The sequence below is a fragment of the Octodon degus genome, unplaced genomic scaffold (assembly GCF_000260255.1).
Source record: "Octodon degus isolate 3935 unplaced genomic scaffold, OctDeg1.0 scaffold00006, whole genome shotgun sequence".
Lineage (NCBI taxonomy): Eukaryota > Metazoa > Chordata > Mammalia > Rodentia > Octodontidae > Octodon > Octodon degus.
Window position 1 is genome coordinate 20110226 of NW_004524582.1, and position 25380 is coordinate 20135605.

The 25380-nt window shown below is 47.5% G+C and overlaps 1 protein-coding gene across 2 annotated transcripts in view; it reads right to left on the minus strand.

Moving 5' to 3' along the window:
* Lap3 (leucine aminopeptidase 3) overlaps positions 1 to 20245 on the minus strand; it is a 22152-nt gene extending 1907 nt beyond the window's left edge. Inside the window, exons 1-10 of one of the 2 annotated variants that reach the window (XM_023699399.1) lie at positions 20045 to 20245; positions 17084 to 17199; positions 15597 to 15651; positions 15136 to 15241; positions 14009 to 14168; positions 12592 to 12756; positions 10543 to 10701; positions 8307 to 8431; positions 6199 to 6390; positions 1193 to 1347 (exon numbers count right to left, since the gene is read on the minus strand). In XM_023699399.1, the coding sequence (XP_023555167.1) occupies positions 1208 to 1347; positions 6199 to 6390; positions 8307 to 8431; positions 10543 to 10701; positions 12592 to 12756; positions 14009 to 14168; positions 15136 to 15241; positions 15597 to 15651; positions 17084 to 17199; positions 20045 to 20230 (1404 nt within the window). In that variant the 5' untranslated portion in view covers positions 20231 to 20245 and the 3' untranslated portion in view covers positions 1193 to 1207. Of the gene's footprint in view, positions 1 to 1192; positions 1348 to 6198; positions 6516 to 8306; positions 8432 to 10542; positions 10702 to 12591; positions 12757 to 14008; positions 14169 to 15135; positions 15242 to 15596; positions 15652 to 17083; positions 17200 to 20044 lie in introns of those variants that run through there. The other variant, XM_004624659.2, reaches the window with a different exon arrangement.
* Between the last annotated feature and the right edge of the window lie 5135 nt (positions 20246 to 25380).

A 25380-nucleotide genomic window follows, 5' to 3' on the forward strand; every position in this document is an offset into this window, starting at 1 on the left:
TAATCCCAGCTCTTGGGAGGCTGAACACAGGTGGATCTATAAGCCCGAAAGACACAGTGAGACCCTGTACTAAAATAAAAAAAAAAAAAAAAAAAGATTTAAAAAAAGAAATCAAAGATAAAGACTCAAATGTGAAAAGTCAAGAAGAAGCTGTTGCTTTAGAACACAAGTACCTAACAGACAAAAGTGGCTATCTCCTGGAAAATACAGGCTGCTGATGAATGATTTCATTATGCTTATGCACATATATCTTAGATTAAAAATTAAAAAATACTATTGTGGGAGGCCAGGGGAAAGGTTCCTGGTCCAGCCTAGGAGACAAGTGACTTGAATACTGCAGAGGCCAAGGGCAGGTTTCACAAATAATGAGAACACAGATATAAAGGGGCAAGGCGTCTAGGGTGAAAGATAACCTTAACCTCATGAATATACTTCGGAGCATTTTGTTTGTTCTCCATCTTAAGCTCCATTAACTTTGCTGAAAGAATGAGCTGCCAGGCCTCCAAAAGGAAGCACGGGAGAGATGGGGCCATTAGCAAGGGCACCGGCAGAAGCCACAGAACAGGTGAGCTTCCCAGGACTCTGGAACGTGAGAAGGCATGGGGCAAGGGCTGAGCACCAAAGGGCAGACGAAAGAAACAGCCAGCAAAGGAGACGCAAGCAGAGCAGTGAGAGAAAGCAACCAGAAGAGATCACGGCAGCAGCCCAGATCTGCGTGCTACCAAGAGGTGACCACATTACACACCTTGTGACTGGCTAGGACAGGCTAACAGCACTGGCAGGTGAAAGCCGATGGCACTGAGCAAAAGCGTGTGTGGAGGAGGCTGGTGGTTGGCGGGAGGGGAAAGGGCTCCTGGCTGAGAGGACACGGAGGGCAGCCTATGTCTGCACACTCAATCAGCAGGTGACTCTACATAGAGGACTGGACTTGACTCACCAACCCAAAGCCATCAGAAAGGCCCTCCGGTTCAGAAGGGCCTCACCCCCATCTCTACCTTGCGGACTCTTTTAACAATGGCCATGCTGTTTTCAAGTTATTTTCACATTATTCTGAAGCTACTGGACAGGAAGGTAGCATCATGCCAGTAATTTAGGATCATCTGTAAGAACCTCACAGCCAGTGAATCGAATTTACTGTTATCATCCATTTTCAGTTCAAACCCCTAGCACAAAAAAATCCCTTTAACACAAGAGCTAGGCAAGTGTATCATTTGTCATAGCGCAACAGTTGAATCGTCATCGTCATCTTCGTATTTACTATTCCTACCTCAAATAGTTTGTTCCAGAGCCAGGATGAATTGGTAAAGACCCCAGTGGCACCGGACCCCAGGGCCACATCCATAGCACCTGCAAGACACAGACGCTCAGTCAGCTTCAGCGGCTCCGTGCCAGGCGGGCTGCTCTGCGGCTCCGACCCGGGCTGCAGCCCCTGACCCTCCTCACTCCCTCACTGTCAAAAACAGACAAGCAAGGCAGTCTTCACTCCTACTCAGTACCTTTTACATCTCTCAAACCAGAATTTACCTTTGTTAAGCAAAATGCAGAAAAAGACACAATTTCATCAGCAGGCAGACCCCAGGCATAACCATTACCTATTTTTCTTTTCTTCTTTTTTTTTTGTATTTTAGTACAGGGTGTTCAGGGTCTCACTACATAGATCGCACGCCTAGTGGTCCGCCTATGTCCAGCCTCCCAAGAGCTGGGAGTTCAGGTGCAGGCCACCAGGCCCAGTCTCAGTCATCATCTCCGCACGCCCTGGGGGCAGGGCTGGCACAGCATGCAGGGTTCTTTACCTATTTTTCAAACTCCCTTCTAGACTTTCAAACATTTTTTAAAAAATAATTAAGAATGCTGTATGTGGGCCAGCCAAATATTTCAGCAGACTGAAGCACCTGCCTAGGCGGACGCAGTGGCTGGGGCTCAATGCCCCGAATGCCGGCCCCGCCCCCAGGGCATGCTGAGACAGCGACTGGCTGGGCGTGGTGACACACGCCTGTGATCCCAGCTCTTGGGAGGCTGAATACAGATGGATCACCAAGAGTCCGATCTACAAGTAGTGAGACCTGTAGACCTGTACAAAAATACAAAGAAAAAAATAAGGCTGTATGTGTTCAAGTGTGTGTTCCTCTTTTCTTGCTTTAAATATTTATTCTACTTTAAATGTATGTTCGAAAATGTTTTAATACTTTTTAAACAGTCCTACTACTGGCAGGGAGGCGTCTCTGATTTTTTGGCACCACAGTCACATCTCAGTGTTTGCAGTTAAGACTTTGAGACCTTTGTAAAGCAAAACAAAAAAGTCCATTATACCTGTATCAGTTATTTCCTCTGTGTTTCTTTCTCTAACAAATGTGTCCCATTGGCTGACTTTAAGTCAGCACTTAAATAAAAATCAAATTTAAAAATCAGACTTCCAAAAGCCAGCAGTAGTATCAATCTGTAATCTCAAAACTCTGGAAGGCTGAAGCAGGACTGCAAGTTTGAGCCCAGCCTTGGCAACCCAGACCCTGTCTCAGTCTTTGGAAAACGCTCAGGGTGTCGCTCCTGCAAAGGCCCTGGAGTACTGGAGGATGAGCATCAATTCCAGGTTCTCCTCAATAAAAGGCAAGCACAGCAGCTTACTATTAGCTCCCAGCAGCCCCCGTCTCCTCTGTTGTTGATAAACCCTGGGGCTCAGGGAACAGGTCTGGTTGCTAAGCACAGGCTTAGAACCTGGCACACAGGAGCACTGAAAGCAGTCTCTGAAAGGAAAAGGCACTCCTTGCTACCTCAGCCCTGGGACACCATGTGGGGTGTCACACCACGAATCCCCACAGTATTGAGATGCTCAGGGGCTATCAGCAGAGGTACTTGGGGAAATTCCAGAGTTTTCACCAGGCAGCATCTGGTCCCATAAAGCACTGTCTGTCCAGGTCATCCTTAATTCCTATCTGTGGATCGGCATGAAACAACTCAGCATCTCCCCTAAGGAAAAGAAACTCAGAAAGAATACTCTATGTCCTGCTGGGTAGACTTCATTTGACCACAGAAAATTTCCCACATCCTCACATTTCTTTGCAGTTAGGGTTCACAGTGGCTGTAAGTCCCCTATGCTGGCACGTGAACAGTCCTGGGTACACCGAGCTTAGATCCATCTGGGACTGCGGCACTAAGTCCGGCTAATCTCATCTCACATCGCACCAGGGATGTAAACGACTCCTTCGCGGGGGAGGCGGCAGTGCTTCTCCAGTGTCAGGCAGCTCTGTGCCATCAGAGTGTTGCACTGCACATTTTGCCCATGAAATGACAGCTACCCTAATTAGTTATATAAGTTACATTAGTTATACGAGGAATTCTAAATTACTGACTAAAACAAATCACCGTTTGCAAGTCGTGCCCCATACAAAACCCCCAGTTCAAGCCCGTGGTCGGTCTAGTCCTTCTGTCATTTATTCCTTCAGTCTTCTCGACTGCCCTCAACGATCACTCACACCTGTGTACCTCTCTGCTACTGCTGCTCCTGTCACCCACCACCTGGACTACTACAATACTTTTATTTAGAAAAAAAACCTACTGTGGAAAATTTCAAGTGTGCACAAAAGCAAAGAGAATATAAAGGTAGCCATGCAAGTGTGCACTCCTCACCAAGAGCAATTACCACCTGGAGGTGAACTTTCATCTGTAATCCTGCACCCATCAGGTGAGTTTGAGGCCAATCGCATCCGTGTGGCACTCATCCTTAAAACATCCATTTCTACATCCATAAAATCTAACAGCCACAGCACAGCTCACTGGGTCCCTCTCCAGCCTGTTCTCCATGCTGCCTGCCAAGCAGGTGACCTCTTCATGGTGCCAATGTGCCCTCCGTTCCCCAAGGCTTAGCATTCTTTACTATCGTACCAAGCACTCGGCTCAAGACAAACGCTGAGTGCTGCCTGCCACAGCCTGGGCTCATGCATCGGGGGCCCAACCCCAGCCTCACGTCCCCACGTGGCCTCTGCTCCCCCCACCCCCGGACTCCACGCTCAGGTGCCCTGTCTCAGGGGAAGTCCACCAGCCCTGACCCAGCTAAGCCCCTAGCCTACACGGGGCTCATTTTAACTTTGCTTCCTGCGCTTGTCACCTGCTGGTGTGGCTCTCCGGTCCTGTCACCCTCTCCATGGGACCACAGGCCGCTCTGTGTGCTCAGTCTCCAGCAAGAGGTTTATTTAGCACGCACAGTGTGCCGGGCGCTACAGCAGCAGAGGCTGCTTGGTGTCTGCCCTTCCCCAGCTCTCAGGCGAGGAGGTCACGGTCACGCTAGTCGGTGGCCCCTTCTTCTCCAACTTACTCGATTTTTTTATACACATACCGATTTGTCCTCAAAACACATCTGGCAGTTCCATAAAGTTTTCCACAAGTTTTAAAATTTCTTGAGACCAGATGCACACCAATCTTAGACAAAACTATGATACCTTTTTCGTTGTTTTTCTTTTGCAGGTGTAGGATTGAACCCAGAGCCTTCACGCTGAGATACATCCCCAGCCTCTGTATTGTATTTTTTATTTTGAGACAGGGTCTCACTAAATTGTCCACGTCAGGCTCAAACTTGAAATGCTCCTGCCTCAGTCTCCCAGAGAACTGGGACCACGGGTATGCACCTTCATGCCCAGCTTCAAAACAGCTCCACTTGAAAGAACAGAAACTGACAAATATTTAACGTGGTAATTGGGAACATGGCTCTAAAGATGATTATATTCATTTCAAAATAATTTAATTTCTGTAATTCCTGGACTATTACTACCACCAATTTTGAAATTACCCATAGCGGAAGGATACTTTCCGTTTCCAAGTACAAGGCCCACGTGGAGCTCTGTCTGCGGTGCTAAGCGATCAGTGCTATCAGAACTGCCCAGCAAAGGCTCACAGAAGGTGGGGGTGGCACCACCCCATTCATCCTGTATCACAACCACTCATTCAGAAAATGGAGAGAGGCCCTGGGACTGAAGAGCCACCCCCAGCCAGGCCACTGCTTCTACAGTCTGAGCACAGGCCTGCCTTTTAAAGGACAGTGACCTCAGCTCAGAGCCTGTGATTTGCCTGGACCAGGTACCTCAAGCCGTGTCATCTCATCAGTCTTCCCAGAAGTGCCTCCTATCATCAAGGTGCTACTGTACCTCTTTTGCAGATGAGATACCAAAAATCTAGTCCAAAGCCAGAGGCTTTTAGAGGCAGGCTAAGTTTTAAACTGAGGTTTCTATGCACACGAGAATGTCTGGAGCCCTCGGGAGTCTGTCACTGCTCTACCAAGCCGGCCTTCAGAGAGTCTATCGTGCAGCAGGACAGTGCGACTTCTCAAAAGCACCGTCCAGCCTGCACAGGTCTGTGAGGAACACGGAGTACCTGCTCGGGGCAGGCTGACTCGTGGGTGGCACTCGGAACCGAGCTGTGCTGTGAGCTGGGACTGCTTTACTTGACATGCTGTACTGCCCCGTGTCTGTTAAACCATGATCTTGCTACCCCTCAAATGTTATTTCTTTACAACAATAAGTGTGAAATCTTCAGAAAAGTCGGTAGACCCGAGATACATTTCCATTTTTTAAAAAGCTACTGGTTTTAAGATTTATTGTTAATCTTTCAGGCCTCTTATCACATGGTAAACCTAACGTACGTGTGCGTGCGTGCGTGTGTGTGCGTGTGTAGTATAAGGCTTCAGATCCAGGGTCTCATAGGACAGGAGTGGTCCCCCACTGAGCTACATCTCAAACCCTTTAACTAGACTTTATTTTGAGACAGTCTTGCTGAGCTGCTCAGGCTGGTCCTCCTCTCTCACTGTCTCCTCTCCCAGGCAGCTGGATGCATAACCCAGAGGTGTTGATTTTTTTTTGTGCTGGAGACTGAACTCAGGACTTTCAAAGACAAGCATATGCTCTACTACCAATACCCCAGCTACTTCTGATGTCACCCCCAACTCCTCAGTGCCTCGCCTCCTAATACCACAGCTAGTCCCAATGTCACTCTGTTTGCATACTGGTTAGAAGTTACAATTGGAATACTTCAAAACACCCAATATTGCCAACACTGTGCAACTGTAGGACAGTTCTTTCTGGAGAAAGATCTTTGCATGCAAATAGGGTAAGCCTGATTTCAGCCACAAAATAATGCTCTAAGTGTGATATGAGCTCTGCCCTGAGCAAACGCGATTTCCTCTGAACAAAGAAGGAGCACAGGCGGTCTAACCTGTTAAGGTGGCAGCATTGATGATGAGCTTTGGATTAAAGGTGTGTGCGTAACACAGGGCATCGGCCAGGATGAGCCGGCCCTCGGCATCCGTGTTATCCACCTGGATGGTCTTCCCATTCCGGGCTCTGACCACATCTCCAGGCTTGTTGGCTTTGCCACTGGGCATATTTTCACAGAGAGGGGCCAAACCTATGATGTTAATGGGCAGATTGAGCTTCGCAGCAGACACAATGGCTGAGCAGATGGTTGCGGCTCCCCCCATGTCAGCCCTCATGAGGTCCATGTTTGCGGAGGCCTTGATGGAGATGCCGCCGCTGCGGGGAAGAAAATGGTATGCAACACTTAAGACCCAAGAGGAAGGCCACAGTCATTTTCTTAAAAAGGAACACACAACCAAGGGTTAAATACCACAACCTGCCAGAGAAAGTCAAATTCTAAATTTAGTATCTGAGCTCTTTCAATGTGGTAGTCTCTACAAAACATAGAAAGTAACTCCAGAAATATAGAATGCTCAATATATTTCCATTTGAATGAAATGTAAGCAGTGCCCTGGAAATATTGTCACATGATAAATTCATGCGGCACAAATTCCACCTCTCTTCATCTTACTAAATCTTGATACCTGACACGCTTTTCAGTGAATTTTAAGAAATGATCTACTCTTCGAACCTGAAGGTCATGAGTTGTTATGGAAGTCAGACAAGCTCATATAAGCCTGGGAACATTCTTTCCAAACCTGAAGGACAGAGGGGTAACACTTCCTTCTACAGGGCTTACAGGTGATGGCAAAATACTGGCATAAAGAGCACACAAAGCCACAAAGACAGCACTGAAACATGAGTCAAGAGAGGTTTTAACTAGCAGTTGCCAAAGAAACCACACCACTTCCCTCATATAGCCTTCTAATTAGTAGCCTTTTTGCTTCCCATTTGTAGGTGCCCAGAAGCAAGCTGCTTCACGAGCGAACACACAATCAGGGCTTGGGCTTCTGAAGAGGGGCCAAACCTATTGGAAAGAATAGAAAAAGGAACACAGGACACAGTGGGTCCAAACATGGGCCACCAGTGAGCTATCAGAAGCTTACCAGACATAAAGGCGTCACCTTAAGTGACAAAATTCAGCATCATCAGTGACACAGCTGAGCTACGTGGAACAGCAGCAGGAAACACCACCTTGTAGCATTCTTATCAGTGTGTCTAACAATTTTAATTGAGAATGAACAAGTGCAAATTGTAGAGTATCATGAGACTAGCCTGGATCCTCCAAAACCAACGTTTTAGGGAGTAAAAAAAAAGAATAGGACCAAGGACTAAGAAAAACTAAAGGCAAATGGCAAGCAATACAATATGAGATCCCTGACTGGCTCCTTGATTAAAAACTAAATATAATCATAATGGAACTTTTTTTAGGCAACTGGGAAATTCAGGTTAGGTAATCATATTAATCTTAGGAAAAGGTTATGACACTGTCATTACACCAAATGTCCCTCTTCCTAGGAGGCATGCTAAAATATTCAGCGTGACATGTCATGACTTCTACAAGTTATAGTGCTTTCAAATAGCTCACAAAAAAATGACAATGATAAAATAAAACCTATCAAAAAAACTGGACTGAGACAGTGGGGAGGAGCACCAGTCAGACAGACTTCGATTCCAGCCCTGCTTCCCCGTGCAGTGGACGCACTGCATAACCGCTCTCTTCTCCCTCCCGCTTCCTGTCTCAGGCAGCGTGCGTACCAGGCATCTAATTGGTCCCAGTCCTATGGGCCAATCAGCAAATGAGCCAGCGGTGCTCTTCTCTTGACAACTATGCATTTTTCACTGGAGTAAACCACAAACTTGACTTGAATGCCCTGACTGCTAACTCCTTTTTGCAGAAGTAAAAGAAATCAATTTCAGCTACAGACTGCTGGTCGCAAAACGTATTTAACTCAGTCAACTCAGACACAAAACACTTATCTAAACAGCTTCTGTGTGATGACACATTATTTTAAAACCATGTTTCTCATGATCTTTTCAGACAGAGAGGAAACTGATTGTGTCTCAGTTCTACCCTCTGACTGGGTCCCAGCAGCTCTATGAGATGCAAACCCTGGCCCCCCTTACCTATGATGTTAATGGGCAGATTGAGCTTCGCAGCAGACACAATGGCTGAGCAGATGGTTGCGGCTCCCCCCATGTCAGCCCTCATGAGGTCCATGTTTGCGGAGGCCTTGATGGAGATGCCGCCGCTGCGGGGAAGAAAATGGTATGCAACACTTAAGACCCAAGAGGAAGGCCACAGTCATTTTCTTAAAAAGGAACACACAACCAAGGGTTAAATACCACAACCTGCCAGAGAAAGTCAAATTCTAAATTTAGTATCTGAGCTCTTTCAATGTGGTAGTCTCTACAAAACATAGAAAGTAACTCCAGAAATATAGAATGCTCAATATATTTCCATTTGAATGAAATGTAAGCAGTGCCCTGGAAATATTGTCACATGATAAATTCATGCGGCACAAATTCCACCTCTCTTCATCTTACTAAATCTTGATACCTGACACGCTTTTCAGTGAATTTTAAGAAATGATCTACTCTTCGAACCTGAAGGTCATGAGTTGTTATGGAAGTCAGACAAGCTCATATAAGCCTGGGAACATTCTTTCCAAACCTGAAGGACAGAGGGGTAACACTTCCTTCTACAGGGCTTACAGGTGATGGCAAAATACTGGCATAAAGAGCACACAAAGCCACAAAGACAGCACTGAAACATGAGTCAAGAGAGGTTTTAACTAGCAGTTGCCAAAGAAACCACACCACTTCCCTCATATAGCCTTCTAATTAGTAGCCTTTTTGCTTCCCATTTGTAGGTGCCCAGAAGCAAGCTGCTTCACGAGCGAACACACAATCAGGGCTTGGGCTTCTGAGATCTGCCTGCGGGATTCTTTGGACAGGTTCCTTTTCCTTGTTCTCAGGTCATCTGCCTTAGAAATCAAGTCCTCTGTTAGGCATATAGCTCAGTGCTAGAGCACTCGCCTAGCCTATGTGAGGCCCTGGGTTCACTATCCAGTGCTTTTAAGAAAGAAAAGGGGTTCTAATTTTCATTTCCCTCCGAAAAACTTCGTAATTTGATGGGTGGCAAATATGCCTAGAGTTAAAGACTATCACTGGCTCAAAGTAAGAAATATACTCCTTGTCTGAGAAATCTAGGCCAACCTCACGGGGCGAAGGGAGCAGGAGGGGCAAGGGGATGCGCAGCTGACTGGCACAATCATGTTGAGTTTGTGCGAGACTTTGGTTAAACCTGTAGTACCAAAAAGAAAGAAAAGAGAGAGAGACACACACACAGACAGACAGACAGACAGACAGAATATTCCCATTTCAGCTGGAGTTCCTGAATGGGTGAAAAAATGTACTGGGGAAATAAATGAACACACACTATAAGTTCCTTAGCAATACTCTCCAAAGTAGTTTCCCTGGAACATGACACCCAACAATCAGAATTCCTTCATAAAGAAATTCAGAAAACACTATATTGTGTACTCAAGAGTTCTGTGCTTAACCAACCCAACCCAACCCAACCCAACTCCCCTCTGCCTTATCTAACCCAGGTTTCTGACCAACTAGCGCACCTGACACCTCACACTCACCAGCCTCTGTGAAGCTCGGTCAGAGGTAAATACTTCCCAAGGGAATACTGACTTGCGCTAGCTTTTCCAGCGCAAAATCTCATTGGCTGAAATAACAGGGATGGTTTCCACTTTTGAGAACTATTTATGATTTAATAAGATCAATGAGCATTAGGCTGCTTAGCTAAAGAAAAATGACGTGAGACCTCCAAAGCAGACTGCACAGGCAAGTAGCTGCACAGCTGCTCTCTGCACAGAGAAACTTCAATAGTCATAAAAGAGACTCAAAGTACATGATAGGAAAATTCTGCAGTATTTTGAAAATAGACTTGGGCTGGGGATGTGGCACAGTGTCTGCCTGGCAAGTATGAGGTCCTGAGTTCGATTCCTGGTACCAAGAAAATAAGAAAAACAGATCTGATACTAACTTCTGATTCTATTCCTTAATTATTGTTCCTGAATAAAGGATTTAATAGTTCTAAGTCAAGGTTTCTCTTCCAGAAGAATGGCTACCACACCTATATCATAGGGTAAGATTAAGACTAATACATGTAAAATACCGCTGAGTTTCTGATATATTTAAACACTTCATAAGTGATAGCTTTCTACACTTAAAGAATATATAACATTTGACCAAATACCATACTTTGAACTAAACCATGTACCAAATAATACAACCACACAAAAAGCAATCATCAAAATGTAAAAGCACAGACACCCCCAAGAAGTACCTGTCAAAGGTAATTCCCTTCCCAACAAACACAAGGGGCGCTTCGCTTGCATTGGGGCTGCCTCTGTAGTGGATTTCCAGGAAAACTGGAGGCTCATCGGACCCTTTGGCTACACTCAGGAATGAGCCCATCTCCTGTTCCTCGATCCAACACTTGGGTCTGTAGGGCAGAGGGCGAAAAAGCAAATACATTGTTATCTTTACTTTAGAGTGACTTAGAGAAAGCTCAACAGCATAAAAGGAAAAAAATACTTAAGAGGATACAATACATTAAAGGCTTCAATTATGCCATCCTATCATCATCTCTGTATATTCTTAAGCGAATCACTTAAGTGATTCCAAACTTGTTTTTGCAGCTGGCAGATGAAGTCAAGGGCTGTTCCATTAAGAGAGAACTTACACCCGGTGACTCACGCAGTGCAGGGTAATACTGCAGTTACTGAATATAAGCCTTGTATCAGCCTATTGAGTATTTCCAAAGTGTGAAAGATGAAATTAACAAGGCTCTGAGACCACAAAGGATGCTTACAGCTAGTTAAGGCATTCATTATTTTTTTTGGTATTTCTAAAACAAACCAAGCAGCCAACCAACCAACCACTAAGTGAACCAATCACCAAACCCAGCAATGACATACTACACAGACTAAAGTATCCCTCTTCTTGGCATTTTCTAGAATTGCCAGAATCCTATCTTTTCAACACCGTCACACTATTCTTCACAGTTCCCTTTGCAACTTGAAATGTGGGAAAACTAGTTCTTACATAATACCTCAGTGAGGTAACGGACTACAAAGAGTCATTGACGGAACTAGCAAATGCATAGGATGCTATTCTCTCTTGGCTAAGGGCCCAAGGGGTACGGAGCCAGATTTCTCCTACAGATAGACAAGCAGCCTCCAACCCAAAGAACACTCCTGCAGTTGCCCACCCACACCTTAGAACTACTGCTACATCAGAACTGCCACCGCACTTTAGAGGTAAAAGAACAGGAACACTGGAAACTCACTTCAAAAAGAAACAGGGCTGGGGCCAGGGAGATGGGTCAGTGGAATAAGTGCTTCCCTGGTAAGCGCAAGGGCCTGAGTTCAATCCCCAGTTCCACAAAAAAAGAAGAGAAAAAAGAAACAGGGCTATACTACACAAGCATTTTTAATCAAACTGAGTACCTGATGTTTTAAGTTCTGCCTTTCTGGAAGAGCTGTGTGCTTCATCAGTGCAGACCTACCGACACTGGGCAGGGCGTGGTGAAGCCCTGTCTCAGCTGGACACCAACCCGCACATCCTGCCTGGCCTCTGACTGAATTCCTCTTTGTCCGGCTCAGCCACAAGCCGTACAGTTTCCCTAGGGGCCGCTACACACCTGCCCTCGCACCTGAAACTCCTGTCTTCACAGCTAAGGCCACCTGCACAGGCTCCTTATCCTTTCGGTCTCCTCACCCCTCTCTTCCTGGGGTACCCGCCCTACACCCATGTACTGGCTGGTTCTTCCTGTGAGACTCTCACTTCTGTGAGGATGCAAAAATGGGGAGTGGGGGCTGGTGAGATGGTTCAGTGGTCTAAAGCACCTATTTGGAACAGGCTTGGCAAAGCACAAGGACCGCGGTTCAATCCCCCAACACCACATGCCAGCCAGCCCCGCCCCCTGGTGGGCTGAGCTGGCCCCACACACACACACACACACACACACACACACACACACAAATAAATAAAAAGAAAATGGGGAGTGACTTCTAAGAAATATAAGGTTTCTTCTGGAATGATGAAAATGTTCCTAAAACGGTCAGTTACACAACTCTGTAAATACACTATCAACACTGAACCACACAAAATATGGGTGAATTATAAGGCACTGATAAGTCTCAATCAAGCTGATGCAAAGCATTCGCACACACTTTGTAGGGGGAAGTCATGATATGCCCATTTGTGTGGCTGCAGGTTGGCCACCTCACCGCTCTGATCTCAAGTTACTCCTCTGAATAGAAACAGGAAGTTGGACTTCAGATCCTTTTCAGCAGTAACCTCCTATGAATGTGACACAATCCTGAATTACCTGATGTGGACCTCTGTTTTACTACTAGCATTTCTGAGGTTCTTCTCAATAATTTCAGCAAATCTGGTTGGGGTCATCTCATTGGCTGGGGTCTCCATCAGCTGGCGCGCCAAGTTCTGTCCTGAAGCAAAGAGGACCCCTTTCTGCCAGGCCTCCTGATCCCCGCTGTGGAAGGAGGCACAGTCATTGCCAAACAACTTCTCAAGGACAATAGCCATTGTGCAGCAAGGGGCCCTTATTTTACAAGAGGAAGACGACAAATGAAGAATGACACACAGACCATAGGTACACTCTCCATGATGTGAGCCAAGGACAGGCAACAGGGTACAAGCAGCCTGAAACAGGAGCCACTAAAGGCCAAAGAGAGCACCAGGCAGTTCCCTTCAGAATCCTCCCTCACACAGAAAGTGGGCGGATTCACAGGTCTCTAAAGAATAAACTACACCAAAGCTAGGAGGGCACCCCCCCCCCCCCCCCGGGCTGCTTTGTTCACAACAGGCACCATGCAGCCCTCGGTGGGGCTCACTGGAAGGCGAGCAAATGGCAACCCTGTGGATGTGGCACTGAAGCTTTGCTGCCTTCTGCCTGGCTCAGGCCTGAATCCCAAAGCCTGGATGGTGAGGAATGCATGGGGGATGCGTTCTGTGGTGCTGGCTTTCTCTTTACAACAGGGGTTACCCTAGGTGGCCTGGAGATGCATGCAATAACAGCTGAGGGCACAGAGGGATTAGAAGGGGCCACACACTCCCCATGGTTTAGCTTTGGATCATCATAAAAACTCTATGATATCGGTAGTGTGGCTCTGCACATTCTGGTCACTTAGCAGAGGTGGACGGGAGTGGCACAGCCAGAGTCTAAAGGCTCAGGCCCAACTACTCCCTTATTGCTGCCAATCCAGGCTGTGCCAAGGGCCACCGCTGCCCTCACAAGTCCCCACATTGGAGTCTCGTACTGTCGTGTTTCTAGCAGCAGGGATCTCACCTCCCTAACCTGAAGAGGACTAGAAGGTAACAGCTGCCCATTGACCTGCTGAAAGCCTCCCCCATCAGACCTCGAGGTGAATAGACCACACCCCTCAACCGGGCAGTTGGCATTCACACGCCAGCACATGGCGACTACATGAAAACTGAACTGAAACTGGCTGGGCTACACCTGCCCTGTCGTCCCTTCTTCTCAGTAAGAGCCAGCACGGTTTTGGCTTCCCAGAACAAGCACGTATGGGGGGGGTCTATGGAGTCAAGAGAAAGCACACACAAGACAAGAGCCAGGCGTAGAAGCAGCGCATGGGGTCAGCTACCACAGCACTAAAGGGTGAAGGTTACACACAGGCCCAACACTGCGAAGCAGGCAGCTATGTTCAAGGCCACAGCATCAGAATGGCAGGGAATGCCATCCTCATCGTGGGTTCCTCCATCACCTTCCATAAAGCTTCGCCGACACACCCATCTTCTTTCTCTTCTTTAGGTCATCGTATTCATAGAGACCAAGTATGGCACCTTCCGCGGCAGCCTGAGCATCTCCACAGGAATCTACCTCCACAGAAGACAGCTCTAGGTCCTGGACCTGCCTGCACCCCGCTAGGGAAGGACAGAGGAACCAAAAACTAGGAGTCAGTCAAAGGCAGCTGGAAAGAGAAGGCAGGAGCTTGGTGCGATGTGCAGAAGAAGGAGGATTGAGGTTCCAGTCTCAGCCCAGAGCCCTGCTGTTCTGAACCTCCATTCCCACTCACTAAAGCCAGCACAGCTTCCTACAGAGCAGGAGGTGGCAGGAACAGGCAGCTGTGCTAGCATCACTTCCAGAACTCTAGGGCTTCTTGATAAAGCCTTCCAAGCACGAAGCATTCCAAAGATCAAAAGGGACAGAGAAATGATGATGCCGAAATTAGCCCATCATTAATACAACATTTTATTAAGATCAGATCAGCAAGAACTCTCAAGTAAAAGCTATGAGGTAAGCACTTAGTATAAACTCTGCAAGCAAAATAAACAAGCATTTATGATATGTACAGGGCCAAGGATTAACCATGCCAACTCTGCTGCTTCATAAAGTTTTCAAAGTACTTTCTGGCCACAGCCTTTGTGTGACAGGCTCCTGCTATCAGCTCAATGTGTTGCAACTCTTTCAGGCCACCCATGCAACCAAGGGGGACAGGCACACACCCTCTACTAGTGAGGGACAAGTACCTCACACTCTGTTCCCACTTTCTGTAATGTATAAATATGATGACTCCATGTTATTTAAAAAGTAGGGCAAAGCCAAGGTTGCATTCCAAAAAGGTTAAAAAGCTCGAAGGTTAATGTTGTAAAGTGAAAAAAGGTAGTGAAACCTCCCAACAAAACATACAGCAATATTAAAAGCAAAAATTCCCCAAGTTCTTCCTACCTCCTACAAGCTCAGGCATAAGTGAGGAGCGCTGAATGCGCTTTGCAGAGTTATGTCTGTATGAGCGCGGTACAGAGTGGTGGGAAATGGGTGAAGGGGAAGAGACAGCTTCCTAAAGCGGGGCCCTCAGAACCTTCGTCAACATGAAAGGCGAGGCGTCACCTGCGATGGCGGCTCTGATGTTTTCTTTGCCTTCGTGCCAGCTCTCCTGCTCGTCCACCCCAGCTGCCCTCTTGCCGAGGCCGACCACCACCACGCTGGGAAAGTCCTGTTCCGCAAATGCACTGCATTAGCCACTGAGCTTCCTTAGTCATCATTTCCAGCCAAGAAGGTCCACACCACGAGGGACCACTGAGCTCCAGGAAGCCTGTGTCTTGGTAAAATTTTATAACATCTCTGGAAGGCAGTGTGCTGAGAATCAGGCAACAAATGTTGTCTAAGACTGCCACACGGCCAACCATGTGGCTATGTGACAGAGGACTACAAGACAGGCAGTGTCTATCTTCTGTTACTTCTGCAATGAAGCTCTCTGATCCAATACCAAATCTCCAGTACTGTGACTGAGTGGCCACAGTGCAGGCACCCAGGAGGTGCTCACCCATGAACACGACCTTATCTCCTACCTGATGCAGACCATAAAAGGTTCGGGTTTTGCCGGCCTTCAGAGGTGGTCCAGATCTAAAACAAAAGGAAATGAGTGTTTTAGAAATTACAGTTCATCCCGTTTGCTTGACAGCTGATATATACATCCCTTCAGTATTATCACTATATTCTGCTTCTGTGAATGATCTGTGCTTTTACAGGATGCTCTCAGGCTAGACTTCTTAGGTGTAGGACCTCTATTTCTAGCTCAAAAACTATTAAAGCATTTAGTAAATCTCCCAGGGCTTTGTTTCTTGTGGCCCAAGGAATTGAACCCGGGGCCTTGCCAGGCGAGCACTCTATCACTGAGCCACACCCTCTGCCCTCAGACAAGACTGGAAACCAAATGGAGAGCAAGTGGCGAGGCAGGGTGCAGCCACACAGGATTTGAGCATCAGATCATTGCTGAACTCAAAGAATCTTACATTTTCCTACCAACAGACAAAACACCAGCTGGACATGGTGGCTCATGCCTATAATCCCAGCACTTTGGAGGCTGAGGCGGGAGGATCACAAGTTGAAGGTCAGCCTAGACCACAGATCCAGACACTGACAAGACTGCAGTGTGTGCTTAGGTCGCTGGGGGAGGGGGCATACATGCCGACAGAGGTGGGGCAATTTCCAGGCCAAAGGGATGCTCCACTACAGCCAGAAGGCTGAAGCACAGATGCTCGGCAGCTACGGCCCACAGGCATCTGGCAGAAGCTCAGGGCGTTCTGCACTCTTGCAGGTGAACTTTTGGATTAATAACATAAGGCACTTGCGAAAGATCTGCAGGTAAAGGACTTGTAATTGAGGAGAAACGCTAGTTCTGAAGGCCAGCTAGTTCTGAAGGCCACTCGCTAGACAATTACCGTAATTCTCGGACTGCGTGTAGTAGATTTTGACAGGTTACCTGCCACCTAACACTTGTGACAGTGGATCATGCTTTGACATTTCTCTTTCTGTCAATTGTGGCTTACAGCATCAGTGTTTCCTGCAATCTTTTAGACCCCAGCTAACCCAAGAGTGGTCTGAATCTCAGGCCCTTCTCAATCTTATTGAATCAGAATCTGCATTTTTATTACAGCCTCAGGCGAGCTCCTTGTACTTTAATATCTGAGAAAACCTCAACTTCTAGCTAGGTGCTTAGGCTGTTTTTAAACTATTCGGTTAAAGGACACAGGCTGGTGGAAGGCAGGCAGGGAAGGGGGCAGGCTGAAGAAGGCTGGTACTTTCCAGATGCCTGTGGGTCAGTCTTTCATAATAGTCTGTGAATGAGTGGGAAACTGTATGACTTCCCAGAAGTGCAGGTCTGCCCATACTGACACACGAAGCCCTGCAGAGTCTTCCAGAGACTCCTTTCACTTTCACTATCAAGTTTCTGGCCAAAGCATTTCCATGAATTTCATCTAATGACAATAAAGCATAAAAAATATCCTTTTTAGATTTGGTGGCTTTAAGAATTGAAACCCCTAGGAACACTTACATGTTCAAAACATCTCTCAGCTTTCCATCCACCAATTTATTGAAATTCTCTCCTGCACTTGTAAACGGTGGCACTTCATTTTCTTTGTCTCTGGAATAGACTCCTAGAACAAGGCCCTGAGAACAAGCAAGAAAGACAGATATAGTCAGGTAGGCCCTTAGAGGGGCTCAACAGTTCTCACATCTAGAAGGAATAAAAAGTTCAACCATGTCTTTCCCAAGGACTGAAGAATAAAGCACAACTAGCCGCAGCCGCCACCTGCCAGCCAACTAGGTATGCATCCGGCCACAGTGATGCAAATTCCTGGCAAAGCAAGACCATCCCCACCTATCCCACAGCCTGTCTTGAGTTTTCGTGGCCACCCCCAAGAAAAAGCTCACTTTCACGCAGAACAGAAAGGGTTTAAGAAAACAAATCAGTTTGTCACCAAGTTAGACCTTCAGTAACTTCAGAACATCCAACCCCCAAATATGCCATTCTGGTGTATGCCTTATTCTGAGCTGTTGGTACTCAGATCAGAATAATCAGAGGCAGTAGATGCAGGTAGCGTTCTCAGACATCCACCTTTCTACCTGAAAGCAGGGCATAAAACTTCGTTCTCATGAGAAAGAGGCCCTCCCTGTACTAAGAGGAGTGGGCTGTTCTTATCACCAGAGACTGGGAGCTGATGCCAAATGATCCTGCACAAACAAACCTGCTGAAATAAGCCTTATTTCCACTGGCCCAGCCCCCCATTCCCTGCCCCACACCTCCATCTCACCAAGGAGGCAACCCTTTGTACTGTCACACCCCCACACACTTATTCTTCTTCCTTTAAAAGCATATAAGCAGCTGGGGGCATACTTATGCACACCTGTGATCCCAGAACTTCCAGACACAGAGACAGGAAGATCTGTAAGTTGGAGCCCAGCCTGAAACCCTGTCTCAAAATAAGAAATGTTTAAAAACTGGGTCTTAAGTACTTGGCTCAGTGCAAGGGTGCTGGGCTCAATCCCCAGTATCATCAAGAAAAGGTATATAACTTTTTGGTCTGAACAGCCTTTGCAGGTCTTCATTTTCCCTTTGCAGACTTCTAGCACATGTACATTTATCTTGTGTCAGCTTAATTCTTAGACCCAGCCTTACAACCTCGGAGGGTAGAAGGTTCCCCCTCAATACCCCTCCTGGCCTTAAAGCCCTCAAATGGAAATCCCTGACATTCTAGAACACCATCCCAGTGAAGATGACATTTGCAGGCTGGCACTGCACATTGGGTACCCCTTCTCTAACATGCTTGGGAGCTGAAGTGTTTTTCAGGTTTTTATATTTGAGTTATCTTGGGAATAAGACCCAACTATAAACATAAAATTCATTTATGCTTCATAGACACATAGTTCAGAGGTACTGTACAACATTTCAAATACTTTTTTGTGTTTTGACAGCAATAAGGTTGAGTGCAGAAATTTTCCACTTGAGGTATCATATTGGCGCTAAAACTTTTTGGATTTTGGAGCATTTCAGATTTCAGATTCTCAGATTCGAGAATTCTTAACTGGTGTCTGGCAACCTTCTGGGTTAAAGATAACAAGTGTGCAATTTAGCATACCACCACACACTTAGAGGCTTGCTCACCCGGACCTCTTGTTCTAACCCCTTCCTGGCCTTCACAGGCCTCAAGCCTCTGAAATAAGGAACAAAGCCCCAGGAAACAAGCTTGCTGTTTCTTTTTATAGGGAATCTTGCCTTAGGGCCACTAACATGCAAAGAATGTGCAGTCCTTTTCCCTCTTGATAAGGCAGCTGATACCCAGTGTCACATCAGCAGGAGGGGGTAAAACTGAGGCAATCCAGATAGCTTCCCTCAGTCCTTGGTTCTTTCCACACAAACACACAAGTTATTAGAATAACCAGTGCCCTTTCCTTCCATCTGGACTCCTTAACTACCAGCTTCCTCCTCCTCCTCCAGGGAGTCCATGGGATCCAGTTAGGAACTGAGAGGACAGGGCACTGTCACCTAGGAGGAGCGAGGCACAGTGCTGCGAGGAGCACTGGATAGGTGTCTGTGTGGTCCCTCTGTGACACTCGCAGGGATGGATTTCCAGCCTCATCTAGAACATTCTTCTCCGTGGTCCTGCTGCAAAACTCAAAGGGGGGGGGGGGACTGCCCATTAGCTCAGCTGTTTAAGTGCCTGCTTAAGCAAAGCAGTCAGGCTCAGAATTCTGTGGGTCCATCTCCAGATCCTGTTCTTGCCTTAAGGCATCCTCAGCGGACCAAATAAGTAAATAAATAAATAAGTAAAATCCTTCCGAAAACTCAATCTGGGCTCCTCCCTTCAGCCACCACCCTTTCTACAGCTTTCGGGTCTGAATAGCGTCCTCGTCCTTCCTCGGGGCCCACGACCGCCGAAGAAGGCTTTTCCTGGGGAACGCACCCTTCATTTCACGAGATGATGCAATTCCGCAAAGCCCTTTTCCCCAGAGCGCCCTTCCTCAGCCTTTCTCTGGAAACGCTTTCGGGCAACTTTCTTGGGCGGCCCGGCCCCACAGCTTCCCGGAGGGGGTCGCGGCATGGAGGAGCCCGGGCCAGGGAGGGCTGCGGGACCCCAGAGGACGCCCGGGATGACTGTGCACCACCCTTTCCTGGGAAACGGCAAGAACTAAACAAAACGGTGGGTAAGAGCTCGCTAAATGAATGAAACCAAGCCCCCGGCGCGGCCACCACCCTTCTGCCCAGGCTTCGGAACGGAGCGCTTCCAAGGGGAAAAGGAAGACAGCCACCCCGAAGGCAGCCGGAGGGACACCGGCCGCCCCGGAGTCCCCGCCGCCGCCAAGGCCGATCTCCGCACTGCGAGAACTTTCTCCTTGGAGCGGGTCTTTCCAACTAGGCGCGGAAGTCGGGGACAGCGCGCGAGGGCTCGCCGGCCGTCCTGCCGCCCGCAGCCAGGGTCCCCGCGGCGGCCTGGAGTCAGCCGCCCGCTCTCACCTTCGTCATGTCTGCTGCGGAGAGACCCCGGTCCCAGAGACGCCTTACGCCCAGACGTCGGACGGCGACTCGCCCCGCAGCCGGAAGAGGCAGCCAGAACATCTTCTCCGCGCGCCCCGTGCGCCGCCCTCCGAGGAGCACGTGGCGCGAGGGGGGCGGGCGGGCGCGCGCCCGGGGCGGGGCCATAGAGTGTGCGGCGTGCGCCCGGGCAGCGCGACAGGTGCAAGGGGCGGGGCAGACGGGATCTAGAGGCGGAGCTTTCGGGCCAGCGCCAGCGGGCGCGGGCTCGGGGAGAGGGGCTCGTGCCAGGGGGCGGGGCGGGAGGCTCTTGGGGGCGGGGCTCCCGACGGGAAGGCGGAAGCGCGCGGCAGAGCGAGCGTGCGCGCGCGTCCGCGGGGGCGGGGCGTTGTGCCCGCGCCGGGGTGAATTGGTGACAGAAGGGCGGAGTTGCCTTGGGAATCCCCCGAGCGACCCCGAACCCGGAGGGAGCCAGCTCCTGGTGTTGGGCTCGCCGACCGCACAAGCGGACCGGGAAGCAGCTCCTGCCGATTGGTTGTTATTCCTGGCCTTACGTTTGTTCTTTCATCTGGTCCAAGATCACAAGCTGTCAGGCGGCCCGAGCACTTAGCAAAAATAGGAGCTTGGTGGACAGCGCCCGGTGTTTAATTAAGACGGTAATGGTGTTTGGAAAGGAGCTAAAATCTTTCAATGTAAAAAAACAAAATACATGCCTTAACACGGATAAGTAGGAGAGAGGAAGAAACCACCTTTTATATTAAACTAGTGTCTGTTGAGAATTTTTTCTGGCTTTGCTGATTTTAGTTTCGGGAGGGGCTTGAAGTCTCTGGTCTAGGTGGCAGCAGGGAAGAAGTCTGTTCCCCTCTTCACGGGCGGAGCAGGGATTCGTGCGTGCTTTCCGGAAGAGTCAGGGCGCGCTGCGTAAGTCCATGCTGCATGACTAACGCGAAGTTGCGTTTAAACTCGGTAAACGAAATTCATCCCTATTTATGCTGCACAGACAAAATCCTTACATTCGCTTTCTAGGTCTTCCTAGAGCTCTTAGTGAGGGTGCTCAGGCTGCCGCCTCCCAGGCGTGTGGGGTGCCCAGCCTGGCCCCCTTTGGCTGCGAGTGTGCTCTCAATTCTATGTATTGCTCCAGCAGAATTTCCGGGCATGTCTTTTACTTTTCTTTTTGCTTAAAGGACGTCCTTACTTTTCTACGTCTAGTGATGTAAGGGAAAAGTACATTTCCATGCCCCTAAATAAGTGAACAGTATTATACCCACTTTGGGAATACATCAAACCCTGAATTGACGAGGTATTTCCTACATTTTTCTATTAGAAAACACGGAATTAAAAACAGGTGTCCTTTTTACTATCTTAGGGACGACAGTACCCTCTTACAGCCTCAACCTAAGCCTGAGAATTTGAATTGTCATAAAACATTAACAGGAAAAAAGTATACAAAGAATCTTGCCTTTTTTGTGGGAGGCCTCACAGGAAATCGAGGACCCCAAACATGGCAAGCCCTAAGTGTTTATATCCCAGATTGAACAATGAATAGTAATTGTGAAAAAATAAATATGTAGAGAAGCCAAAGGAACATAGGATTAACTTTAAAACATTTGCAGCCAGGCATGCTGGCATGCAGCTGTAATCCCAGCACTCTAGGGAGCTGTGGTGGGAGGGTTGCACACTGAAGCCCAGCCTGGGCAGTTTAGTGACTTAGTGAGCCCCTGTCTCAAAATAAAAAAGGGCCGGGGAGATAGCTCAGCAGAGACCCAGGGTTCAATTCCCTATTCCTCAAAAACCCAACACTAAAAAAGAAATGATTAAAATGTTTGCTCTCCCTGCCTGGACTTATGCTTGGTGATAATTTTTCCCCCTCCTGGTATAAGGAAAGCATCATTCACAGAGAAGTTTTTTATTTTTCTTTTTTGGTCTTTTTGAGACAAGGTCTCACTAGCTATGCAGTTCAGGCTGGCCTTGAGCTCACTTTGCAGCTGAGGCTGGTCTTGAACTCTCAGTGATCCTGCTGCTTTGGCCTCCCGAGTGCTGGGATTATAGCCGTGCACCACAATGCCCAGCCTCATATACAAGTTTTATATCTTGCTTTCAGGAATAAAAAGGAAACTCAAAATGCCCTTTCTGCATCTGCTGCATTTCAAGTAACATTAGCTAGAAATAAACTTTATATGCCAACATGACATATTTTACAGCGGTACATTCTGCAACTCACAGAAGTACTATGTAACAAGATATTTAAAGACTGTTTTGTAGTTATATGTAAATATGCGCTAGTTCTTCTAGTCTCTTCTTTGCTCAGTTAATGCCACATCCTTTGGGGAACCTTTGCCACCCTCACCTGTCTGTGTTAGATGCCTTCCTCTGCTCCCAAAGCAGCCTGTCCCCAAGTGCTAATCACCTGTCTTCACATTGTTTCCCCTCAGGCAGTGTGGCACTGCGGCTTTCATCCTTGAGTCCAGACTGTGCCTCCTACCTATACAAGGTGCTCATAAAATGTTTGAATGAACACATGGTCAAGGTCTAGTGGTGGTAGATAATTAAAGAACAGGATGGACGCCTCTTGGGGCTTTCAGAGAGTAAGCAACAGAAAGAAGGATGTAGGTGATTAAGGGGAACATCAGGATCAGGAAGAGTGTGTGGGAGGCTGTTGGCTTGGCTTGAGGTCGAAGAATCAACTCTGCTGGAATTAAAGTGTCATATAAGGAGAGTGGTGTTGTATTAAAGAGGATCTTGCTAGACAGGAAGCAAAGTTTATTGTGGGTGTGGGAGTTGACAGGAAGCCAGTGATGTTCCTTGTAGAAGCTGGGAGAGGTTAAAGGGGTGTTTTAGTATGTGTCTAGGGTTTTGAGGCAAGGTCTCACTAGCTATGCAGTTCAGGCTGGCCTTGAGCTCACTGAGGCTGGTCTTGAACTCTTGGCGATCAGAAAGCCTGAATAGAGTAGGGAGAGGTTGTGCTTCAGTGGAAAACTGTGTTGTCCACAGATACCTGGAGACTCCTCTGGGTTATGTCATTTAGTTCTGTGGACGCTCTCTTGTAACTATGTAAGTTGTAAATAGTTCTGAGATGCAGTCAAGCCTTACCTGTAGTTACAAAACTTCTGATCGAACCAGTAGCAGTGCAGTTGACTGCTTTCCCTGCCCCAAGGAAAAGCCAGTTTTTGTCCACATTTGGATACTCATTTCAATATTCTTGATCTATGAATCTGTAATTCATTCTTAGAACTCTCTTTTGAATCAGGTATAACAATGATCTGGTTCCTTCCTGGGTTAAACAGTTCTTAAACATGTATTCCTTTTGTGTGGGGAATACATGTTCCCTTCAATTGAAGCCAGGCCTTTTTCACTAAGCTGCATCCCTAGCGCTTGCTAAATTGCTAAATTGCCCCGACTGGGCTTCAGTGTATGACCTTCTTGCCTCAGCCTCTTAGAATATCTAGATTACAGGCATGGACTCTACACATGTTCATTTTTCTTTTTCAACAAGACTTGTGATTTTTAACTTATTTGAGAAAAATGATCTTTTAACCTTAGACAGACTCATGACCCAACCCTGCTTCTAGTTTATATATTTAAAATGTCTGCAGGGAAAGGGGAAGAATGTTTTTGAAAATTATATGTCTCCTATTTTGGTTCAAATTAATAGAGTTGCTATAAGTATTAACCATGGCCTAATATTTTAACTTTTCTGTAATCCCTCTTTTATTTTGGAACCCTTCCAAATCCTATCTGGATAGTGTTAGACACCTACGCTTGCTGAAGACAAGTAGTAAGAGTGAGTTGAGTCTGTGAGTTACACCAACAACAAAGGCCATCCCTATTCTTAGCGCAGTGGGAGAGCTAGCAGGGGGCATCACGGCCAGTGAAACACTGAATTCCATTCCTCTAGTTATCCATTTAAAAATATTTATTGAGCACATGCTAAATGCCAAGGACTGTTGTGGGCACTTAGTAGGCATAAGACATGATAATTCCTGTTTCTGTGGAGCTTATTCTAGGAGAGGGAGATGTAGCAAACGTAACACATAACTTAATTGGATTTTACAAGGTGATAAGTGTGTTAAAAAGAGGGTACAGAGGATGAAGGGGCTGGGGTGGGGTGGGGTGGGGTGTTGTGGTGCTCAGGGGCACAGGCAAACAGGTCTCACTGAGAAGGCAACATTTGAGGAAAGATTTCAAGGAGGTTGGTGGAGGAGCCCTTCAGGTACTGGAGAGAGAGCTTCCAGGGTGAGCAACCCACGAAGGCCCGAAGCTTCCAGGGTGAACGACCCACGAAGGCCTGAAGTGGTGGTGCTGGTGTATTTGAACAACTGTGAGAAGGCCCTGGTGCTGGAGTGGAGCAAATGATAGGGAGAAGAGGAGGTAAAATCAGCAGTGGATGCACCAAAGAAGGCTGGCCATGAAAGGACTTGCTTTTATCCTGTGTGTAATAGGAACCCCTGGAAGGTTTTGACCTGGTCTGGCCTCTGAGTCGACACTTGTCTGTAGCAGACAGGTGGAAACAGGGAGCATTAGGCTGTGACAGTTACCTGGATGAGAGTCCACAGTGCCACAGTCTGTGGTGTTGCAATTGTCAGAATATGGGTATATCTGTAAGGTGAGGCTGCTGGGACAGGACTTCTTTAGAGATTAGACATTGGGTAAGACAGACAATTCAACTCCACAACTCCAGTTTCTGGCCTGAGTGACCATAGGGAAAGGCCGCCATGGGAAGAGATAGGAAGCAGAGAGGAAAGCTGAGCAGGGAGAAGGTCTGCAGGGAGGTGTGGAGGATGTTTTTTGACACCTGCATCTGAGCTTAAAAGACAGTTATGGGCTGGAGCTGTAACTGTGAGAATGATTTATGTGAAGACAATTTGGTTTAAAGCCATGAATCCATCAAAGAAGGTAGGTAGATAGAAGGAGGGGCAAGAGGGAAGGCAGGACGGGGCTCCAGGCCCATCTGGCACTGTGATGTTGGAGGACGAGGAAGACTCAGTAGGGAAAAGGAAAAGCAGCGCCAGTGATGCCGGAAGGAAACCAAGACCTCCTTGGACAAAAGCACCGAGATTTATGTAAGATGGAGCCACAAGTCCTCCTCTTTCGTCATTGGAATGTACTTATAGGGGAGGCACTGGAGCCCCCTAATTTTAAAAAAATCTTTATGTATTTCATACAGGTCTCACTATGCAGCTTGGACTCATAGTGACCCTCCTGTTTCAGCCCAGGGCTGGGATTACAGGTGTGTACCACCATGCCCAGTTTGGGTGGCCAGCTCAGCAGCATGTGGTGATCAAACCTGGGTCCTTGTGCCTGCCAGGCTATCTTCCCAT